Below are 18,448 nucleotides of genomic sequence, written 5' to 3'. Positions count from 1 at the left end.
ACACTAAATGCTGGAGCAACTCAGCGGGACAGGCAGCATCTCTGGATAGAAGGAATGGGTGACGTTTCGAGTCTGAAGAAGGGTCTCTACCTGAAATACTGAGTTTCTCCAGCATTTTGTGTCTCATTAATAATCTGTCAATCTGCGCCCTTAACCTTCACATTCCTCCTCATCTTCTTTCTAAAGGTACCTCCTTTTATCCGGTGGCTGTGGCCTCTGGTCCTAGACTCTCCCACTAGTGGAAACATCCTCTCCACATCCACTCTATCCAGGCTTTGCACTATTCGGCAAGTTTCAATGAGGTCCCCCTCTTCCTTCTAAACTCCAGCGAGTACAGGCCCAGTGCCGTCAATCGCTCATCATATGTTAACCCATTCATTCCCGGGATAAATCTCGTAGTGAAGAAATGCTGTGCTGTTAGAGACGTCTTTGTCAGATTTTATGTTAAACTGAGGCTCCATCTGTCTTTCTAGAAGGTTCAGATAAAGATCAGGGAGCTCCCTCCTTGAGTGGCTGAGTGGGCAGGGAGGGGCATGCTGGACGCTTTGGGGGTACAGGAAAATTTAAGTGAATGGGTGAAGACATGGGAGATGAAAGAGATCACATGATCAAATTATTAGGCTGGAGTAACTCAGCGGGACAGGCAGCATCTCTGGAGAGAAGGAATGGGTGACGTTTCGGGTCGAGACCCTTCAGACTGGTTAGGGCTAAGGGAAACGAGAGATATGGACGATGTTGTCGAGAGATATAGAACAAATGAATGAAAGATATGCAAAAATCTAACAATGATGAAGGAAACAGGCCATTGTTAGCTGTTCGGGTAAAATCTTCTGGAATGTTTTTGAAGATGTAACAAGTAAAATGGACAAGGGAGAGCCAGTAGATGTAGTGTACCTGGACTTTCAGTAAGCCTTTGATATGGTCCACACACAGGAGTTTAGAGCACATGCTATTGGGAGTAGAGTGCTGACATGGATAGAAAATTGGTTGGCAGACAGGAAACTAAGAGTAGGGATTAACGGGTCCCTTTCAGAACGGCAGGCAGTGACTAGTGGGGTGCCGCAAGGCTCGGTGCTGGGACCGCAGCTATTTACAATATACATTAATGATTTAGATGAAGGAATTAAAAGTGACATTAGCAAATTTGCTGATGACACAATGCTGGGTGGCAGTGTGAACTGTGAAGAGGATGCTATGAGGATGCAGGGTGACTTGGACAGGTTGGGTGAGTGGGCAGATGAAGTTTAATGTGGATAAATGTGAGGTTATATCCACTTTGGTGGCAAGAACGGGAAGGCAGATTATAATCTGAATGGTGTCGGGTTAGGAAAAGGGGAAGTACAACGAGATCTTGGTGTCCTTGTACATCAGTCACTGAAAGTAAGCATGCAGGTACAGCAGGCAGTGAAGAAAGCGAATTACACATTGGCCTTCATAACAAGAGGAGTTGAGTATCGGAGCAACGAGGTCCTTCTGCAGTTGTGCAGGGCCCTGGTGAGACCACACCTGGAGTATTGTGTGCAGTTTTGGTCTCCTAATTTGAGGAAGGACATTCTTGCTATTGAGGGAGTGCAGCGTAGGTTCACCAGGTTAATTACCGGGATGGCGGCATCCTTGGTTCCAGAGCCTTGCCATATTATCTGTTTTGCCGGACCGACAGAGGTCACGGAGTTCATGGGGGCGACCGAGATACCGGCCCGCAAAGTCGGCTATGGGAACGGGCTTGCCGTCTCCAGCCAGGCCGGAGTTCCCGCGGGAATTCGGGGGGGGGAATTCGTTCCACCGATCGGCCGCGGAAGTCCCGATGAAGTGGAGATTTTCCGCCTCACCCGGCCTAGGCACCACATTTTCCGGGGGGTGGGGTGGGGAGATTTCAAGTGCGCTCTCGTAATTTTGTCCGGATTAAAGGAGGTGCCAGGCCGCAGGTTGCCGGAAAGTCGGTGGTGGTCCCGTAGAGCTGTGATTTCCAGAACCTTCTGCCTGGTTGTAAATGTCACGCCCTACAACAACGAACGGTACTGCCAAAGTGCAACTCTTATCTTCGTCAGCAGAAGATAAAGGACATGTACAAATATCTGGCCGTGTAGAGAGTGAGGCTGGCAGCTCGTCGGATCTTCCACTCGGGACTTTACAATACAATACAATACAATTTATTGTCATTTGAGCCTCAGTGAGGCTCAAACGAAATTCTGTTTCCACAGCCATACAAACAAAGACAATTTCCTAGACATACACACAATTTAATTCATACACACATCCATCACAGTGACCCACTGTGATGGAAGGCAAAGTCTTTTCTCTCCCCGTTCGCCACTTCTCCCGATGTCCAAGCCCCAGGCGGGCGATGATAAGTCCCACGGCCATTTTAGGCCGTGCCGGGCGATTTACGACCCCGCTCCCGGTCCAAAAGTCACAGAGTTGGAGCCCCCGGCGGGCGCTGGAATGTCCCACGGCCATGAAGCCGTGCCGGTCGTTCCAACCCCGCGACACGGGCTGGAGAAGTCGCGTTGCGGGAGCTCCGGGAAGCGGTCTCTCTCTCTCCCCCCCGGACCCGCGAGCTCCCGATGTCCCAGTCCACCGGACTTGCGGCTGCGTTGCTGGAGCCGCCGAGCCCCAGGAGTCGAGTCGCAGCAGCGAGTCACCACCGCTCCCCACGCTCCGAGGCCGGCCAGCCCCACGATGGTGAGTAGTCCGCAGCTCCGCAGTCTCCCGAGCCCCCGGGTCGTTCAGGTTGGAGGCCGCTCCACGGTGCTAGGCCCCAACGACAACGGAGACCCGACAGGGAAAAGGTCGGGTCTCCCGGACAGGGAAGAGATTCTAAACGGTTTTCCTTTCAGGAATGAAACATCTCTTCCACCTCCATGACCTTCTTTTTCTCTTCTGCCAGGTTGGCCATCCTCGACAGCATTCGGGCTGCCGTGCTAAAGCCTGATTACTTTAAGGTAAGTGTCTTCCTTACAGTTGATTATTTTTGCTTGGAGTCATAGAGTGACACAGCGTGGATACGAGCCCTTCGGCCCAACTTGCCCACACCGACCGACATGTCACATCTACACTAGTCCCCACCTGCTTGCATTTGGCCCATAGCCCTCCAAACCAATCCTATCCATGTCCCTGTCTAATTCTTTCTTAAACCTGCCTCAACTACATCTAGTTCCGTACACCTACCACCCTTTGTGTAAATAAAGTAATTACCCCTCAGTTTCCTATTTAATCTTTTCCCCACCACCTTAAACCTATGACCTCTGGTTCTCGATCCCCTGCTCTGGGCAAGACACTCTGTGCGTTTACCCAATCTATTCCTCTCAGGGTTTTATACACTTCGATAAGATCACCCCTCATCCTCCTGCGCTGCAAGGAATAGAATCCTAGACTGCTCAACCTCTCCCTACAGCTCAGACCCTCGAGTCCTGGTTATATTAATCTTCTCTGTACCCTTTCCAACTTGACAACATTGTTCCCAAACCGTGCTGTGATGCGACCTGACTGTGCACTTCCTAGGTTGCATCTGTTGACGTTTGTAACAGCCACTGGAGACATGCCAAATTGCTTCAGTCACTTCAGGAAGTAGAGGCGCTGGTGTATCTTCTTGGTTGCTGCGTCAGTGTGGTTGGTCCAGGGCACATCGCTGGCAATATTAACTCCAAGGAACCCGAAGCTCTCAACCATTTCCACTCTGGCACCATTGATGCTGATTGGGGCATGTCCTCCACCATGCTTGTCCTCCACCATGCTTCCTGAAGTCAACATGCAGAGCGCCAGAGACCCGGGTTCCATCCCAGCTACAGGTGCTTGCCTGTACTGAGTTTGTACGTTCTCCCCGTGACCTGCGTGGCTTTTCTCCAGGATCTCCGGTTTCCTCCCACACTCCAAAGACGTGCAGGTTTATAGGTTAATTGGCTTGGTATAAATGTAATTTGTCCGTGTGCGTGCGCGTGTGTGTGTGCGTGATGATGGTAGTGTGCGGGGATCGCTGGTCATCGCAGACTCGGTGGGCCAAAGGGCCTGTTTATGCGCTGTATCTCTGATCTAAACCAAAGTAAACCTTCTCAGCTTGATGTCTTCTTTTACGCTCTCCAGGGCCATTACTTCTGTGCTAAAGGTCTCTTGTCAGCGGGTTACCCGAACTATGCCTTGATAGTGAACAGGAGAGGCATTGACCTGTGTCTAGCGGGCGGAAGTGATATCACCGTGTTGCAGGAACAGCAAATTGAGATTCAAGAGGAAATGAAGAAAAAAGGTAATTACATTTTCTCCGAAGAGAGACACAAAAAGCTAAACTCAGCGGGTCAGGCAGTATCTCTGGAGAAAAGGAATAGGTTTGACTTTAGAACAAATGCCTGAACTCTTCTCTGAAGAAGGGTCTCAACCCTATTCCTTCTCTCCATAGATGCGGCCTGACCCGCTGAGTTACTCCAGCATTTTGTGCCTATCTTTGTTTTAAATTTGCATCTGCAGTTCCTTCCTGCACATTGCATTCTCTCTGTTTGCCCGAGAATCTTATCTATCAGTTCCATGCTGACCTTAAAGCACAGGGAGTGTGTCGGGGTGGGTAGATAGCAAGCATCTGTTCCTTGGTCTTTGCATTGCTCTCTCTTGGGGGAGGAGTGAATGCTGTTGGACTGAGTTGCAGGTTCGCAGAGTTAAACTGGACTTCTGTGCAGCCTTCAAAATGTTCCAAAGCCCTCGATCATTAATGCGCGGAGAGGTAGCCGTGCATGTGAATGAGGACGTGGCAATGAGCAGGACCCCCACTGACCCAGCCGCAAGTCGCATGTACGTAGCTCTTTTCATTTGGTAAATCATCCAGGGGCAGCATGGTGTCGCAGCGGTAGAGTTGCCTCCTTACAGCGCCAGAGACCCAGATTCCACCCTGACTACAGGTGCTGTCCGTTCGGAGTTTGTACATTCGCCTCGTGACCTCGTGGGTTTTCTCCTGGAGCTCCGGTTTCCTCCCACATTCCAAAGATGCTGGTTAATTGGCTTTGGTAAAAAAAAAATTGTAAATTGTCCCGAGTGTGGAGGATAGTGTTTGTGTACGGGGCAGACTCAGCGGGCCGAAGGGCCTGTTTCGTGTGGGGTATATCTAAAGCCGCTCAAGTCTACCTTGCAAGAGCCCATCATTTACACCAAGGTAAAGGTGGACTTTAGAACAGGTGCCTGAACACCTCCACCTAGGTGTAAGATTTTAAGAGGCATTGCGATGAGGGAGAGATGGTTTAGTTCAATAGTATTGTCACGTGTACAGTGAAAAGCTTTTTTTATTGTGTGCTACCCAGTCAGCGTAAAGACTATACATGATAACAATCAAACAGTCCAGAGTGTATAGATAGTTTAGAGTGATGTAAAGTCCAATTAAAGACACTTCATTGCTCTCCAATGAGGTGGATGGGAGGTCAGGACCGCTCGCAGGTCGGTGAGAGGATGGTTCAGTTGCCTGATAGCAGCTGGGAAGAAACTGTCCCTGAATCTGGAGATGTGTTTTCACGCTTGTGTATCTCTTGCCCGATGGGAGAGGGAAGAAGTTGAAGCAACTCCCAGCTGACTGACGGTGTTCCATTGTTACAGGTAACTGCGAAACGACACACAAGCAACACAGTACCAGGCAAGTGAACCCAAATCATTCTCCCGTGGTGTATCTTGATAGAGTCGTAGATTGTTACACCATGGGAACAGACCCTTCAGCACAACGAGAGCTGGAGGCTAGCTCAACTATGCTAACCTGTGACAATCAGGGGCTTGCACAGTGACAACATCATCTGTCCACTTCCCTGCTTGACCCGCTGAGTTCCTCCAGCACATTGTGTTTTGTTTTAGGTTCCAGCACCTGCAGTTCCTTGTGTCTATGGTCTGATTCATCCCACATTGGAAGAGGCATTGTTGCTGGATTTCTGCCCAAATTGGTCAGTTGTCTGATGTTGACAGACCATAAGACATGGGAGCAGAAGTAGACCATTCAGTATTGGTGGCACAGTGGCACAGCGGTAGAGTTGCTGCCTTACAGCACCAGAGACCCAGGTTCGATCCTGACTACGGGTGCTGTCTGTATGGAGTTTGTACGTTCTCCCCGTGACCGCGTGGGTTTTCTCCGGGTTCTCCTTTTCCCTTACACACTCCAAAGACGTGCGTGTTTGAAGGTTAATTGGCTTTGGCATTTATTCATGTGTGTATATATTTATATCATGGTATATGGACACATTTATCTGTTTTGTAGTAAATGCCTACTATTTTCTGTGTGCTTAATCAAAGCAAGAATTTCATTGCCCTATACAGGGACACATGACAATAAACTCACTTGAACTTGGTAAAAAATAATTGTAAATTGTCCCCAGTGTGTAGGATATTGTTAGTGTACGGGGTGATCACTGGTCGGCACGGTGTCGATGGGCCGAAGGGCCTGTTTCCACGCTGTATCTCTAAAGTCGGGACGACAGATGGCACAATGGGCTAAGAGTTCAGCTGGCGACCGGAAGGTGGCCGGTTCGAATCCCGCTTGGAGTGCATACTGTCGTTGTGTCCTTGGGCAAGACACTTCACCCACCTTTGCCTGTGTGTGAATGTGTGTGAGTGATTGGTGGTGGTCGGAGGGGCCGTAGGCGCAGATTGGCAGCCACGCTTCCGTCAGTCTGCCCCAGGGCAGCTGTGGCTACAGAAGTAGCTTACCACCACCGAGTGTGACTGAGGAGTGAATGAATAATGCGATGTAAAGCGCCTTGAGTATTAGAAAGGCGCTATATAAATCCCATCCATTATTATTATTATTAAAGTCTAAAGTAAAGTAAAATCTAAGCTAGTCTCATTTGCCCACGTTTGACACATATCCCCCTCAACCTTTCCTATCCATGTACCTGTCCAGGTGTCTTTTAAATGTTGTTATAGTACCTGCCTCTACTGCTTCCTCTGGCAGCTCGTTCCATACACCCACCACCTTTTGTGTGGAAAAAAATTTGCCCCTGAGTTTAATGTTAAATCGTTCCCCTCTCACCATAAATCTATCCCCTGTAGTGCTGTGGTTCCCTCACACACGCCAAAGACGTGCAGATTTGTAGGATAATTGGCTTCGGTAAAATTGTAAATTGTCTCCAGTGTGTGTAGGGTGGTGCTAGTGTAACGGGGATCGCTGGTCAGCGCGGACCCGGTGGGCCGAAGGGCCTGTGTCCGCGCTGAATCTCTAAAGTCTAAAGGGAGTGATTTTCCGTTTTAATCCGTGGTCCTCCCGACTGCTGCGTCCTGCCTTCTGTGTCTCTTCTCGCTGTCTCTCATTTATACATGTCGTGAGCAGAAGCCCAAATCTTTACTTGTGTTTTCCCATCTGGCCCCACGCAGTAAGGCAGCAACGGTGGTCAGTGGAGCCGACAGCCCTGTGCCTGAGGTGGTGTCTGATACCGACATCGAGTCTGTGGAAAGTGAAATGCCGGCAGGAGACGGAGGAGTGGAGAATTTTCATGTAGGTCCTGAACTGCCCAGGTCTGTATGTGAGGGTGGTTTATGCAGCTCGCTGCCCTTGGCTAACAAAGGGCCACACGGTGGCCCAGCGGTAGAGTTGCTGCCTTACAGCGAATGCAGCGCCGGGGACCCGGGTTCAATCCCGACTACCGGCGCTGTCTGTACAGAGTTTGTACTGGAGTTGTAAATTGTCCTGAGTGTGTCGGATAGTGTTGGTATACAGGGTGAGCGCTGGTTGGCACAGACTCAGCGGGCCGAAGAGCCTGTTTTGTGTGGAACATCTAAAGTGGGTTTTCTCCGAGATCTTCGGTTTCCTCCCACACTCCAAAGATGTAAAGGTATGCAGGTAAATTGGCTTGGTAAATGTAAAAACTGTCCCTAGTGTGTTTAGGATAGTGTTAATATGCGGGGATCGCTGGCCGGCGTGGACCCGGTAAACTCCTGAACCATATTCTGGGCCGAAGGGCCTGTTTCTGCACTGTATCTCCAAACTAAAGTAAACTAAAATCCCAGACTCAAAATAAAGACAAATGCAACGCTGGCATTATTTCGAGAGGAACTAGAATATAAAAACAGGATGTAATGTGGAGGTTTTATAAAGCACTAGCCAGACCGCATCTGGAGTATTGTGGGCAGTTTTGGGCCTCATATCTGAGGAAGGATGTGCTGCCTTTGGAGAGGGCTTTTGGAGAGGGTCCAGAGAGGTTTACGAGAATGATCCCAGGAATGATTGGGTTAACGTACGATGAGCGTTTGACGGCACTGGGCACGTACTCGCTGGAGTTTAGGATGAGGTGGGGGACATCATTAAAACTTATCGAATAGTGATAGGCCCAGATAGAGTGGAGATGGAGAGGATATTTCCATTAGTGGGAGAGTCTAGGACCAGAGGCCAGAGCCGAAGAATAAAAGGGTGTACCTTTAGAAAGGAGACGGGTGTCAAAGGTTATGAGGAGAAGGCAGGAGAATGGGGTTAGGAGGGTGAGATAGATCAGCCATGATTGAATGGCGGAGTAGACTTGATGGGCCGAATGGCCTAATTCTACTCCTATCCCTTATGACCTCTGAGATGAAGAGGAGCTTCTTCAGTCGGAAGGTGGTGAATCTTAAAGTCATATCATTAGTCCTTGACGTTTCCACTCTGGAAATAATGCTCTGACTGTCTACCCTATCTATAATCTTCCATCTTAGATTCCAAATCATTTTATTTTCAGCAGCTAAAGCGCTACACGAGGTCATATGCAACTCTTTGACTTCACTAATGCTCGTGTTTCCCAATATCTCCTCCTTTGGGTTGACGTCAGCTTTGCTTTGCTCGAATCTCATGAACGTTGAGGGGGTGGAACTGAGCTCAGGTCGAGGGAAAGAGAGCAGCCTTTTTTGTTGTTGTTGAAAATTGAAAGCTTAAGAACACACACATTGTTCGCAGCAGAAGCTGTTTGGTTTCCAGAGAATTTTGCTTCTCGGAGAAGCAGCATTGAACAGGTGTCAGGGGTTATGGGGAGAAGGCAGGAGAATGGGGTTAGGAGGGAGAGATGGATCTGCCATGATTGAATGGCAGAGTTGACTCGATGAGTCCAATCCTGCTCCTAGAACTTGAACTTATAACTATTCCTGTTTCTTTTTTTGCAGGCAGTTTGGGAGGACCTGATGGATGACTTAGCCAAAAAAAAGGGCAAGAATTTTGGTGAGTGAGAGCAGAGATATTTGTTTCCTTCACTGGACCAATTTCTTATTATGTTAGCTGAATTTATCACATTTAAATGCAAAAATACCTGAAAAAAAATAGCTGATAGAAACCAGGCCCAGCTAGAGTTGCTGCATCACAGTGCCAAAGATCCATGTTGACCCATGACCACGGGTGTTGTCTGTACGGAGTTTGCACGTTCTCCCTGTGACCACGTGGGTTTTCTCCGGGTGCTCTGGTTTCCTCCCACATTCCAAAGGCGTGCGGGTTTGTAGGTTAATTGGCCTCAGTAAATGTCCCCTAGTGGGGATGAGAAAGTGGCGATAACACGTGTGAACGGGTGATTGATGGTTGCCATGCGGCCTGTTTAAATGATGGATCTCTAAACCTAACGATAGAATACTTTCTATAGCATTTCTGAATACTTTCTATAGCCCTTCGGCCCACCGAGTCCGCGCCGACCAGCGATCACCCCGTATTGACTTAGTGCGAAATGCTTAGATGGGGTGGAATTTGTTGCGTGCATCCATGAGTGTTACATAGATAGAGTGGATATATCCAAGATTAGAAGGCATAGCTTTAAGGTGAGAGGGTTAAAGTTAAAAGATGTGCAGGATGGGTATTTTTACACAGAAAGTGATGGGTGCCTGGAACATGCTGCCCTAGGTGGTGGTGGAAGCAGATATAATTTAAGGGGCTTTTAGATGGGCTCACGGATATGCAGGGAATGGAGGGATCTTGTTCAAGGGAAATGAATTCAACTTGTCACCATGTTCGGCACAGACTACGTGGACCGAAGGGCCTATTCCTGTGCTGCATTGTTCTGCGTTCTATTCCAGCCATTTTCCGCTCAATGCCACAACTATTGTTGTGTACAGTCGCATAAACATTGTTTTTTTTGTTCCAGACGAACTCCGGGAAGAATCTGAAACAAGTATTGAAAGCCAGAGGTCGTCTGCCAGAACTGAAAGGACCAACTCGGTAAACTCCTGAACCATATTCTGTGGAGACCTGGCCCTTTCCAAGAGTCCAGAGTGTTTTATCGTCCTGTGTCTCAGATAGAACAATACGTTTCGGGTCGAGACCCTTCTTTGGTCTGAAAAAAATATATATAAACAAACAATAATAGTGCAATAAGACAAAACTAGTGCCCCCAAGTCTATGTAGTTCAGAGCTTACTGGAAGTTGTAGTTAATAGCTTGGTGGGTGGAGGGAAGAAGTTGTTCCTGAACCGGGACGTTATAGTTTTCGAGCTCCTGTACCTATTTCCCAATGGCAGTGGTGAAATGAGTGTGTGGCCAAGGTGTGGTGGGTCTCTGATGATGCTGGCTGCCTTTTTGAGGCAGCTGTGCGCGGTCTTTCTGCTGACCGGATACCACGCAACAAAAAAGCTTTCCACTGTACCTCGGTACACGTGACAATAAACTTAATCTAATCTAAGGGGTGGCGCGGTGGCGCAGCGGTAGAGTTGCTGCCTTACAGCGCCAGAGACCCGGGTTTGATCCTGACTACGGGTGCTGTTTGTACGGAGTTTGTACGTTCTCCCTGTGCTTTCTTCGGGTGCTCCAGTTTCCTCCCACGCTCCAAAGACGTACATGTTTGTAGGTTAATTGGCTTTGGTAAAAATTGTAAATTGCCCCTAGTGCAGGATAGTGTACGGGGACCGCTGGTTGTGGCGGAAACGTCTGTTTCCACGCTGTATCTCTAAACTAAACTATACCGAAGATCTGCAGCTATGTTGCAATCTCATTTGTAGTTCAATAATAACTGCTCAACATTGTCTTTCTATTTCATTTTTTTTGTAGTTGGAAGAACTGCCAGATGCCAAAGAACAGTAAGTAAAAGCGGAGAAAATTCAACGTGTTAATGAATTGCAACTGATTTCTTGATAGTTTTCCCTGTACACTGTGGGTGAGTGATCGCTGGTCGGCGTGGGCCCGGTGGGCTGAGGGGCCTCTATTGTGCTGTATCTCTGAAGTCTAAATTAAATCACTTCACGCCCATTACTAACCCTCACACATCTTTATACTTCAGATGTGAAGCGGAAAACAATTCCACAAAGAAATCTCGAACAGAACCAAAAAGTGTAGGTAAGTGGATTCTCAACCTTTGTCTGTTTATTTCTGATGTTTATTTCTGCATTTTTCTGCATCTCCAACCAATAAACTGAAAATCAAGTCACATTTTATATAAGATGGTATTTCCTTATGAGTTTCTAATTGATTGATGAATTTAAAGAGACATCATGTAAATAGGCCCTTTAGCCCACTGACTCCACGCCTACCATCGATCACCCGTTCACACTAGTTCTATGTTATCTCACGTTTGATTCCTTTCCCTACATACTTGGGGCAGTTTTACAGGCCATTAAACCTACGGACTTTGGGATGTGCAGGGTGTCACACTGCACATCCCACGCTGTCACAGGGAGAACATGCAAACTCCACACAGACAGCTCCCAAGGTCTGGATCGAATTCAGGTCGCGAGAGCTATGAGGTACCCGCTGTGCCACCCTGCCGCCCATGAATTCAATGGCTTGATAAACCCTCTACACTCTCTGTCGAACTAACAGCTGTCGAAGTTTGGGTGGCACGGTGGTGCAGCGGTAGAGTTTCTACCTTACAGCGCCAGTGACCCCGGTTCGATCCTGACTACGGGTGGAAGGCGCTATATAAATCCCATCCATTGTTATTATTATTACGGGTGCTGTCAGTTCTGGGTTTGTACATTCTCCCCGTGACCTCATGGGTTTTCCCCGGGTGCTCCGGTTTCCTCCCACACTCCAAAGACGTACATGTTTGTAGGTAAATTGGCTTGGGTACAAATTGTAAATTGTCCCCAGTGTGGGTAGGATAGTGCGAGTGTACGAGGTGATCGCTGGTCGGCCCAGACGAGGTGAGCCGAGGGGCCTGTTTCCTTGCTGCATCTCGAATCTAGAGAGTCCCAACCCAAAACATCATCTGCCCATTAACACCCAGAGATGCTGCATGACCTGCTGAGTTCCACCAGCAGTTATATATTTTTTTTTATCGCTCAGTTTGGTTTTATTAATTTAATACATCCTGGGTCAGCGGAAAAAACTGACATTATTTTAAGCTCTGTGACTCCAAGTGTCAAAACTAGCACCATCAAAATAGAGTGAAGTGTCAGTCTGTATGTATGAGCAATAGAACACATGTGCAGGAAGGAACTGCAGATGCTGGTTTAAACCAAAGATAGACACAAAAGTCCTTAGATTGTCAAATGCTATTTCCCTTTTATAGTTTTTTGACTCTGCACAATTAGTACCTTCTGCAAAATCTATGGAGCGAAGGAATTCTATGGAGCGAGTTTCTCCAGCATTTTTGTCTACCTTCGATTTTTCCAGCATCTGCAGTTCCTTCTTAACCCTTCCGCTTCATCAGTACCTTTAGCTTCCAGTACTTTAACTAGCTGATCTTTAGTTCACTATTCTCTCTTACTCTGAATAATCGGTTTATATTTGCCACCGTACAATCTCAGAAATTAAAATTAATATTGGTCTCTTTGTAGATATCACTTCGCGAACACTCCTGGTCCCATTGATATTCTTTCTTTTCATTTATTCATTAGTTCATGGGGATGTGGACACCATTGGCAAGACAGATACCTTGTTAACCACAAAAAGCTGGAGCAACTCAGCGGGACAGGCAGCATCTCTGGAGAGAAGGAATGGGTGACGTTTGGGTCGAGACCCTTCTTCAGCCTGTAGATGGGTCTCGACCCATTCCTTCTCTCCAGAGATGTTTGCCTGTCCCGCTGAGTTACTCCAGCACTTCGTGTCTATCCTCAGACAGAACCCAATCAGTCTTGTTGTTTTCCACACCTGGAGACAGAGGCTGGAGTTGAACATCCGACAACTCCGCAAGAGGCCATTTACCCACCGCTGCTCGTCCCAGCCACTGGCCACTCCCCTGTCCTCCCCCCTGTAGTTCTGTTCTTGTGAGTTTCCACCCAATTCACTTCTGAATGTTACCAGACGAATAAAAATACACTTTCCATCATTGTCCTTCTAGTTCTGATGATTGGCATCTGAAACCCACATTTATTCTCCCTCTACTGTTGGAATAGTTTCTCTGTATCCGTCAGAAACCTTCAGAAATCTAAACACAAAATTAGTTTCAAAATGAGTTCCAATACCCATTCTCAAGGAAGGCCATTGAAAAAAGAAGGTCTAGACAAAATTAAACTAAACAAAAATTGGTGAATTGAGGTTGGAATTGTTCTTGAAAAATCCAGTGTGTGTGTGTGTGTGTTTGTATGCGTGTGTCTCTGAGTCTGTGTGTGCATGTATAAGTGTGTCTGCGTGTGTGTGTCTCTGTGTTTGCGTGTGTCTCTGAGTGTGTGTCTGTGTCTCTGCTTGTTTGTCTGTTTCTCTGTGCTTGTGTCTCGGTCTCAGTGTGTGTGTGTGTGTGCATGTGTTGCTGTGCGTCTGCCTGTGTGAGACTTTGTTTCTATGAGTGTATATGTGAGAGTGCGTGCATGTGTATGCCTCTATCTCTGTGGGTGTGTGTGTGTGTGTGTCTCTGTGCCTGTATCCCTGTGCTGTGTGTGTATGTGTGTATCTCTCTGCATGTATCCCTGTGCTGTGTGTGTGTGTATCTCTCTGCATGTATCCCTGTGCTGTGTGTGTGTGTATCTCTCTGCATGTATCCCTGTGCTGTGTGTGTGTGTGTGTGTGTCTCTGTGCCTGTATCCCTGTGCTGTGTGTGTGTGTATCTCTCTGCATGTATCCCTGTGCTGTGTGTGTGTATCCCTGTGCTGTGTCTGCCTGTATCCCTGTGCGCGCGCGCCTGAGTGAAAGCCAGGCATCAAACGCTGTTGTCCCTGACGTTTGCCTGTGTTGCCTGCCTCCAGATAAGATTGTCTTTGACCCGTCCAAGTGCCGCCTGTGGCGGGCGGTCCACTCGGAGCAGGAGCTGATCACGCACGGAGTGGAGGACATCTCCTTCTTGCTGTACCGCCTGAAGCTGAAGAGGTTTCTGTCGGAGGGGGACCAGGAGGAGGTGGAGAAGCAGAGCACTGGGCCGTCCAAGCTCGACGCACTCCTGCAAATTGTGTTGAAAAAGAATTCCAACCTGGAGATCCGCAAGTTCACGTCCGTGCTGGTTGCCATCGACGGGCTCAAGCCAGAACTTTCCAAGTGGGTCCAGAACCTGGAGGAGATGGGTACGTTAGATCTCAGCCTGCTGGCTGTATGCAATAAATCATTTGGCCTTAGAATTATAGAACACAGAACGCGGAACAGTACGGGCGGTCACGGTGGTGCAGCGGTAGAGTTGCTGCCTTACAGCGAGTGCAGCGCCGGAGACCCGGGTTCGATCCCGACTACGGGTGCTGTCTGTACGGAGTTTGTACGTTCTCCCCGTGACCTGCGTGGGTTTTCTCCGAGATCTTCGGTTTCCTCCCACACTCGAAAGACGTACAGGTTTGTAGGTTAATTAGCTTGGTGAATGTAAAAATTGTCCCTCGTGGGTGTAGGATAGTGTTGATGTGCGGGGATCGCTGGTCGGCGCGGACCAGGTGGGCCGAAGGGCCTGTTTCTGCGTTGTATCTTTAAATTATGCTAAACTAAAGGCACAAAAAGCTGGAGTAACAGCGGGTCGTAAGGTCATAAAGTGATAGGAGCAGGATTAGGCCATTCGGCCCATCAAGTCTACTCCACCATTCAATCATGGCCTGATCTAGCTCCCCTTCCTAACCCCATTCTCCTGCCTTCTTCCCATAACCTCTGATGGATGAAGTATGGGGTCACCCATACTTTTTTCACTTATGCCTTCTCTCCAGAGATGCTGCCTGACCTGCTGAGTTACTCCGGCCTTTTGTGTCTGTCTATCTCCAGCGGAAAGACTATATACGAGATTATAATCCAGCCATCCACAGCATACAGACATTTGATAAAGGGAATAACGTTGAACGCAAGGTATAGTCCGATGAAAGATAGTCTGAGGATCTCCAATAAATGCAAGGTAGACATAAATGCTGGAGAAACTCAGCGGGTGAGGCAGCATCTATGGAGCGAAGGAATAGGTGACGTTTCGGGTCAGACCGATGTGGGGTGGTGTGGGGGTGGGGGGGGGGGGGCGCGGGAAGAAGAAAGGAAGAGGCGGAGACAGTGGGAGAGCTGGGGAGGGGAGGGGAAGGAGGGAGAAAGCAGGGACTACCTGAAATTGGAGAAGTCAATGTTCATACCAAAGGTAAACAAAAGTGCTGGAGAAACTCAGCGGGTGCAGCAGCATCTATGGAGCGAAGGAAATAGGCAACGTTTTGGGCCGAAACCCTTCATCAGACTGATGTTACATAATGTGTAAATTACCCAAGCGAAATATGAGGTGCTGCTCCTCCAATTTGCGGTGGGACGTCCGTCTACTCCGATAAATGCTAATACTGTGCAATTGTGTTTTTTTTTCTTGCTGTGAAGGGAACAGCTGTGCGGACAGTTTCTTGTACCTGTACCTGGAGGTGTTGGCTGAGCCACTGAGTGGCCTGCCATTGAGGGACCTTATTTACAGCCTGCAGACCCGCAACATCCTGACGGACGTGGAGAATGACCTGCTGATGAAGACCTCCCCCCAGCACCGGGGGCAGCGGCTGCTGGAGGTCATCGCCTACATGAAGTCGGCCGCCGAGAAGGCGGAGTTTGTCTTCCTGCTGGAGGAGGAGCGGAGCTCGTTTCCCACGCTGAGGAGGTGCCTGGATGAGCTCCAGCAGGAGTTTGAGAAGCTGCGTAAGTGGGGGGGGGCGGCGGGGGCTGCCGCAGGGTAACGTCGCTCGTCCTCGCAGCAGGCCCAGCTGCCGCAGACCTGGGTTCGATCCCGGGTACGGGTGCTGTCTGTACGGAGTTTGCACGTTCTCCCCGTGACCCGCGTGGGTTTTTACTCCGGGCGCTCCAGTTCCCCCCCCCCCCACACTCCAAAGACATCCAGGTTTGTAGGTTAATCTTCTTCTAGCGTATGGCGTGCACAGCCTAAAGTTGTAGATCAAGGGGGGACATCCAGGTCAGGGCAGCATCAGTTACTGGGTGGATGGCTGGGAGGCAATAGACAATAGGTGCAGGAGCAGGCCATTTGGCCCTTCGAGCCAGCACCGCCATTCAATGTGATCATGGCTGATCATCCCCAATCAGTACCCCGTTCCTGCCTTCTCCCCATATCCCATGACTCCGCTATTTTTAAGAGCCCTATCTAGCTCTCTCTTGAAAGCTATCTCTATTCCTCTTATGACACACACATCTTCTCATGACTATTCCTCCATCACACACACACCAACCTTCCTTCCATTGACTCAATTTATACCTCACGCTGCCTCGGCAAGGCCAGCAGCACAATCAAGGACCAGTCTCACCCCCGGTCACTCCCTCTTCTCCCCTCTCCCATCGGGCAAGAGGAATAGAAGTGTGAAAACGCACACCTCCAGATCCAGGGACAGTTTCTTCCCAGCTGTTACCAGGCAACTGAACCATCCTATCACAACTGGAGAGTACTCTGAGCTCCCATCCACTTCATTGGAGACCGTCAGACTATCTGAAGAACAAAAGAAAGTCCCCTAAACTATCAAAGAAGTGTGGCAGAAAGATATAGCAATAAGAAAAAAGAAAAAGAAAGGTGGAAATATACCTTGCCCCTCGTCCCGTCCCCCCTGCCCACCTCACCCAACCCGGCATCGGATTTAAATTCAAATTTGTGTTGCACCATGCTATTGTAAGAATTCAGTAAAGGGTGTCCATGTCTTAAGAAATTGACCTGGTTTTTCCGCCAAATGTCTGTTTTCCAAATGTAGTGTTTCGGATATGTTTGTGATCCACATCTTCACTGTAGGGACCGTTGTCTGTTTCTAAAATTTAAGTATACATTTTTTCGCCGTTATCAGGCGATAGTTAAGGAAATGTCTTTGAAATATCATTAGCTCAGAACAGGCCTCTGACATACCTAATGTGATCAGTTTTATGTTGGGATCCAATTTAGCTTAGCTTCCTGCATATGATGACTATCTTATTCACGGCGGCTGTCCTTTCACCCGCAGGTTCCGGATATATCCCGCGTTTCAAGAGGTACGTCCCACAGAAGAGGCTGCGCAAACGCGAGGACCTGCCCGCGGAAGAGCAGAACTCCTACTGCAACTTCTTCCGCCTGATGTACCTCATCATCCTGGAGGGGACGCGGATGGCTCAGAAGGTGTTTGCCGAGCGGGTGTCCCCGGCCGACCTGCGGGTGGAGATCGGCAAGCTGAAGAAGTCGGAGCTGCACCGGAACTTCCGCGAGTTCCAGACCACCTTCGCCTCGCACTCGGACTGGGGGCTGCTGTACCCGCCCAGGGCCGCCCGCCTGGACTTCCAGAAGTACGACGTCACGCTCCTGGTCTTCCTGATGACGCACGTGCGGGCCTTCCCGCAGCCCCGACGCGGCTGGTGCACGGAGCCTCCCCCCGACGACCACTCCAAGTCGGCCAGCATGCTCCGCCTGCTCTACCTGCGCCGGCGGCTGGTGCTCCGGGACGGTTACCTGGGCGTGCCCGAGGAGGAGTTCCTGGACCTCTGGCACCAGGCCAAGCAGTGCCTCTGCCGCCTCGGCAAGGACCCGGAGGAGATTGAGGACATCATGTTCACGCCCGGCTACCAGCTGTGGAGCGACCACAAGCAGATCGCAGAACTCATGGGGAAGCAATGTGTGGAGTTGACTGGACAGTACATGATGGCCATGAAAGCCCATCTACGTAAGGACCCATCCCAATCCCTTGGGCCATCCGGCTGCAGATGCGCAGGGCAGGTTTCTTTCACACCAGAGGGTGGTGGGTGCCTGCAAGGTGCTACAAGGGGCGGTGGTGGTGGTAGTGGAGGTAGATACAACAGTGGCAGTGGTACAGGGCCCCAGTGAGATCACACCTGGAGTATTGTGTGGGGGAGTGGGCAGATGCATGGCAGATGAAGTATAACGTGGATAAATGTGAGGTTATCCACTTTGGTATCAAAAACAGGAAGGCAGATTACTATCTAAATGGCGTCAAGTTGGGAAAAGGGGAAGTACAACGGGAGGTGGGGGTCCTTGTTCATCAGTCTATGAAAGTAAGCATGCAGGTACAGCAGGCAGTGAAGAAATCGAATGGCATGTTGGCGTTTATAACAAGAGGAATCGAGTATAGGAGCAAAGAGGTCCTTCTGCAGTTGTACAGGGCTCTAGTGAGACCACACCTGAAGTATTGTGTGCAGTTTTGGTCCCCTAATTTGAGGAAGGACATTCTTGCTATTGAGCGAGTGCAGCGTAGGTTTACAAGGTTAATTCCCGGGATGGCGGGACTGT

General features: G+C 49.2%; 1 protein-coding gene across 4 annotated transcripts in view; it reads left to right on the top strand.

The window, feature by feature from the left end:
* The window catches only part of LOC116991185 (E3 ubiquitin-protein ligase TTC3-like), a 61,418-nt gene that overhangs the window by 22,517 nt on the left and 20,453 nt on the right, over positions 1 to 18,448 (top strand). For all 4 annotated transcript variants that reach the window (XM_033049558.1, XM_033049555.1, XM_033049556.1 and 1 more), the window contains 11 exons: positions 2,888 to 2,942; positions 4,081 to 4,240; positions 5,569 to 5,605; positions 7,327 to 7,447; positions 9,079 to 9,133; positions 10,041 to 10,114; positions 10,939 to 10,967; positions 11,168 to 11,223; positions 14,010 to 14,321; positions 15,574 to 15,879; positions 17,175 to 17,864. In XM_033049558.1, the coding sequence (XP_032905449.1) occupies positions 2,888 to 2,942; positions 4,081 to 4,240; positions 5,569 to 5,605; positions 7,327 to 7,447; positions 9,079 to 9,133; positions 10,041 to 10,114; positions 10,939 to 10,967; positions 11,168 to 11,223; positions 14,010 to 14,321; positions 15,574 to 15,879; positions 17,175 to 17,864 (1,895 nt within the window). The remainder of the gene's footprint in view (positions 1 to 2,887; positions 2,943 to 4,080; positions 4,241 to 5,568; positions 5,606 to 7,326; positions 7,448 to 9,078; positions 9,134 to 10,040; positions 10,115 to 10,938; positions 10,968 to 11,167; positions 11,224 to 14,009; positions 14,322 to 15,573; positions 15,880 to 17,174; positions 17,865 to 18,448) is intronic.

The sequence above is a fragment of the Amblyraja radiata genome, chromosome 33, assembly GCF_010909765.2.
Source record: "Amblyraja radiata isolate CabotCenter1 chromosome 33, sAmbRad1.1.pri, whole genome shotgun sequence".
Lineage (NCBI taxonomy): Eukaryota > Metazoa > Chordata > Chondrichthyes > Rajiformes > Rajidae > Amblyraja > Amblyraja radiata.
The sequence above is the reverse complement of the archived record's forward strand: the minus strand, read 5'-3'. Positions and strand labels throughout refer to the sequence as shown.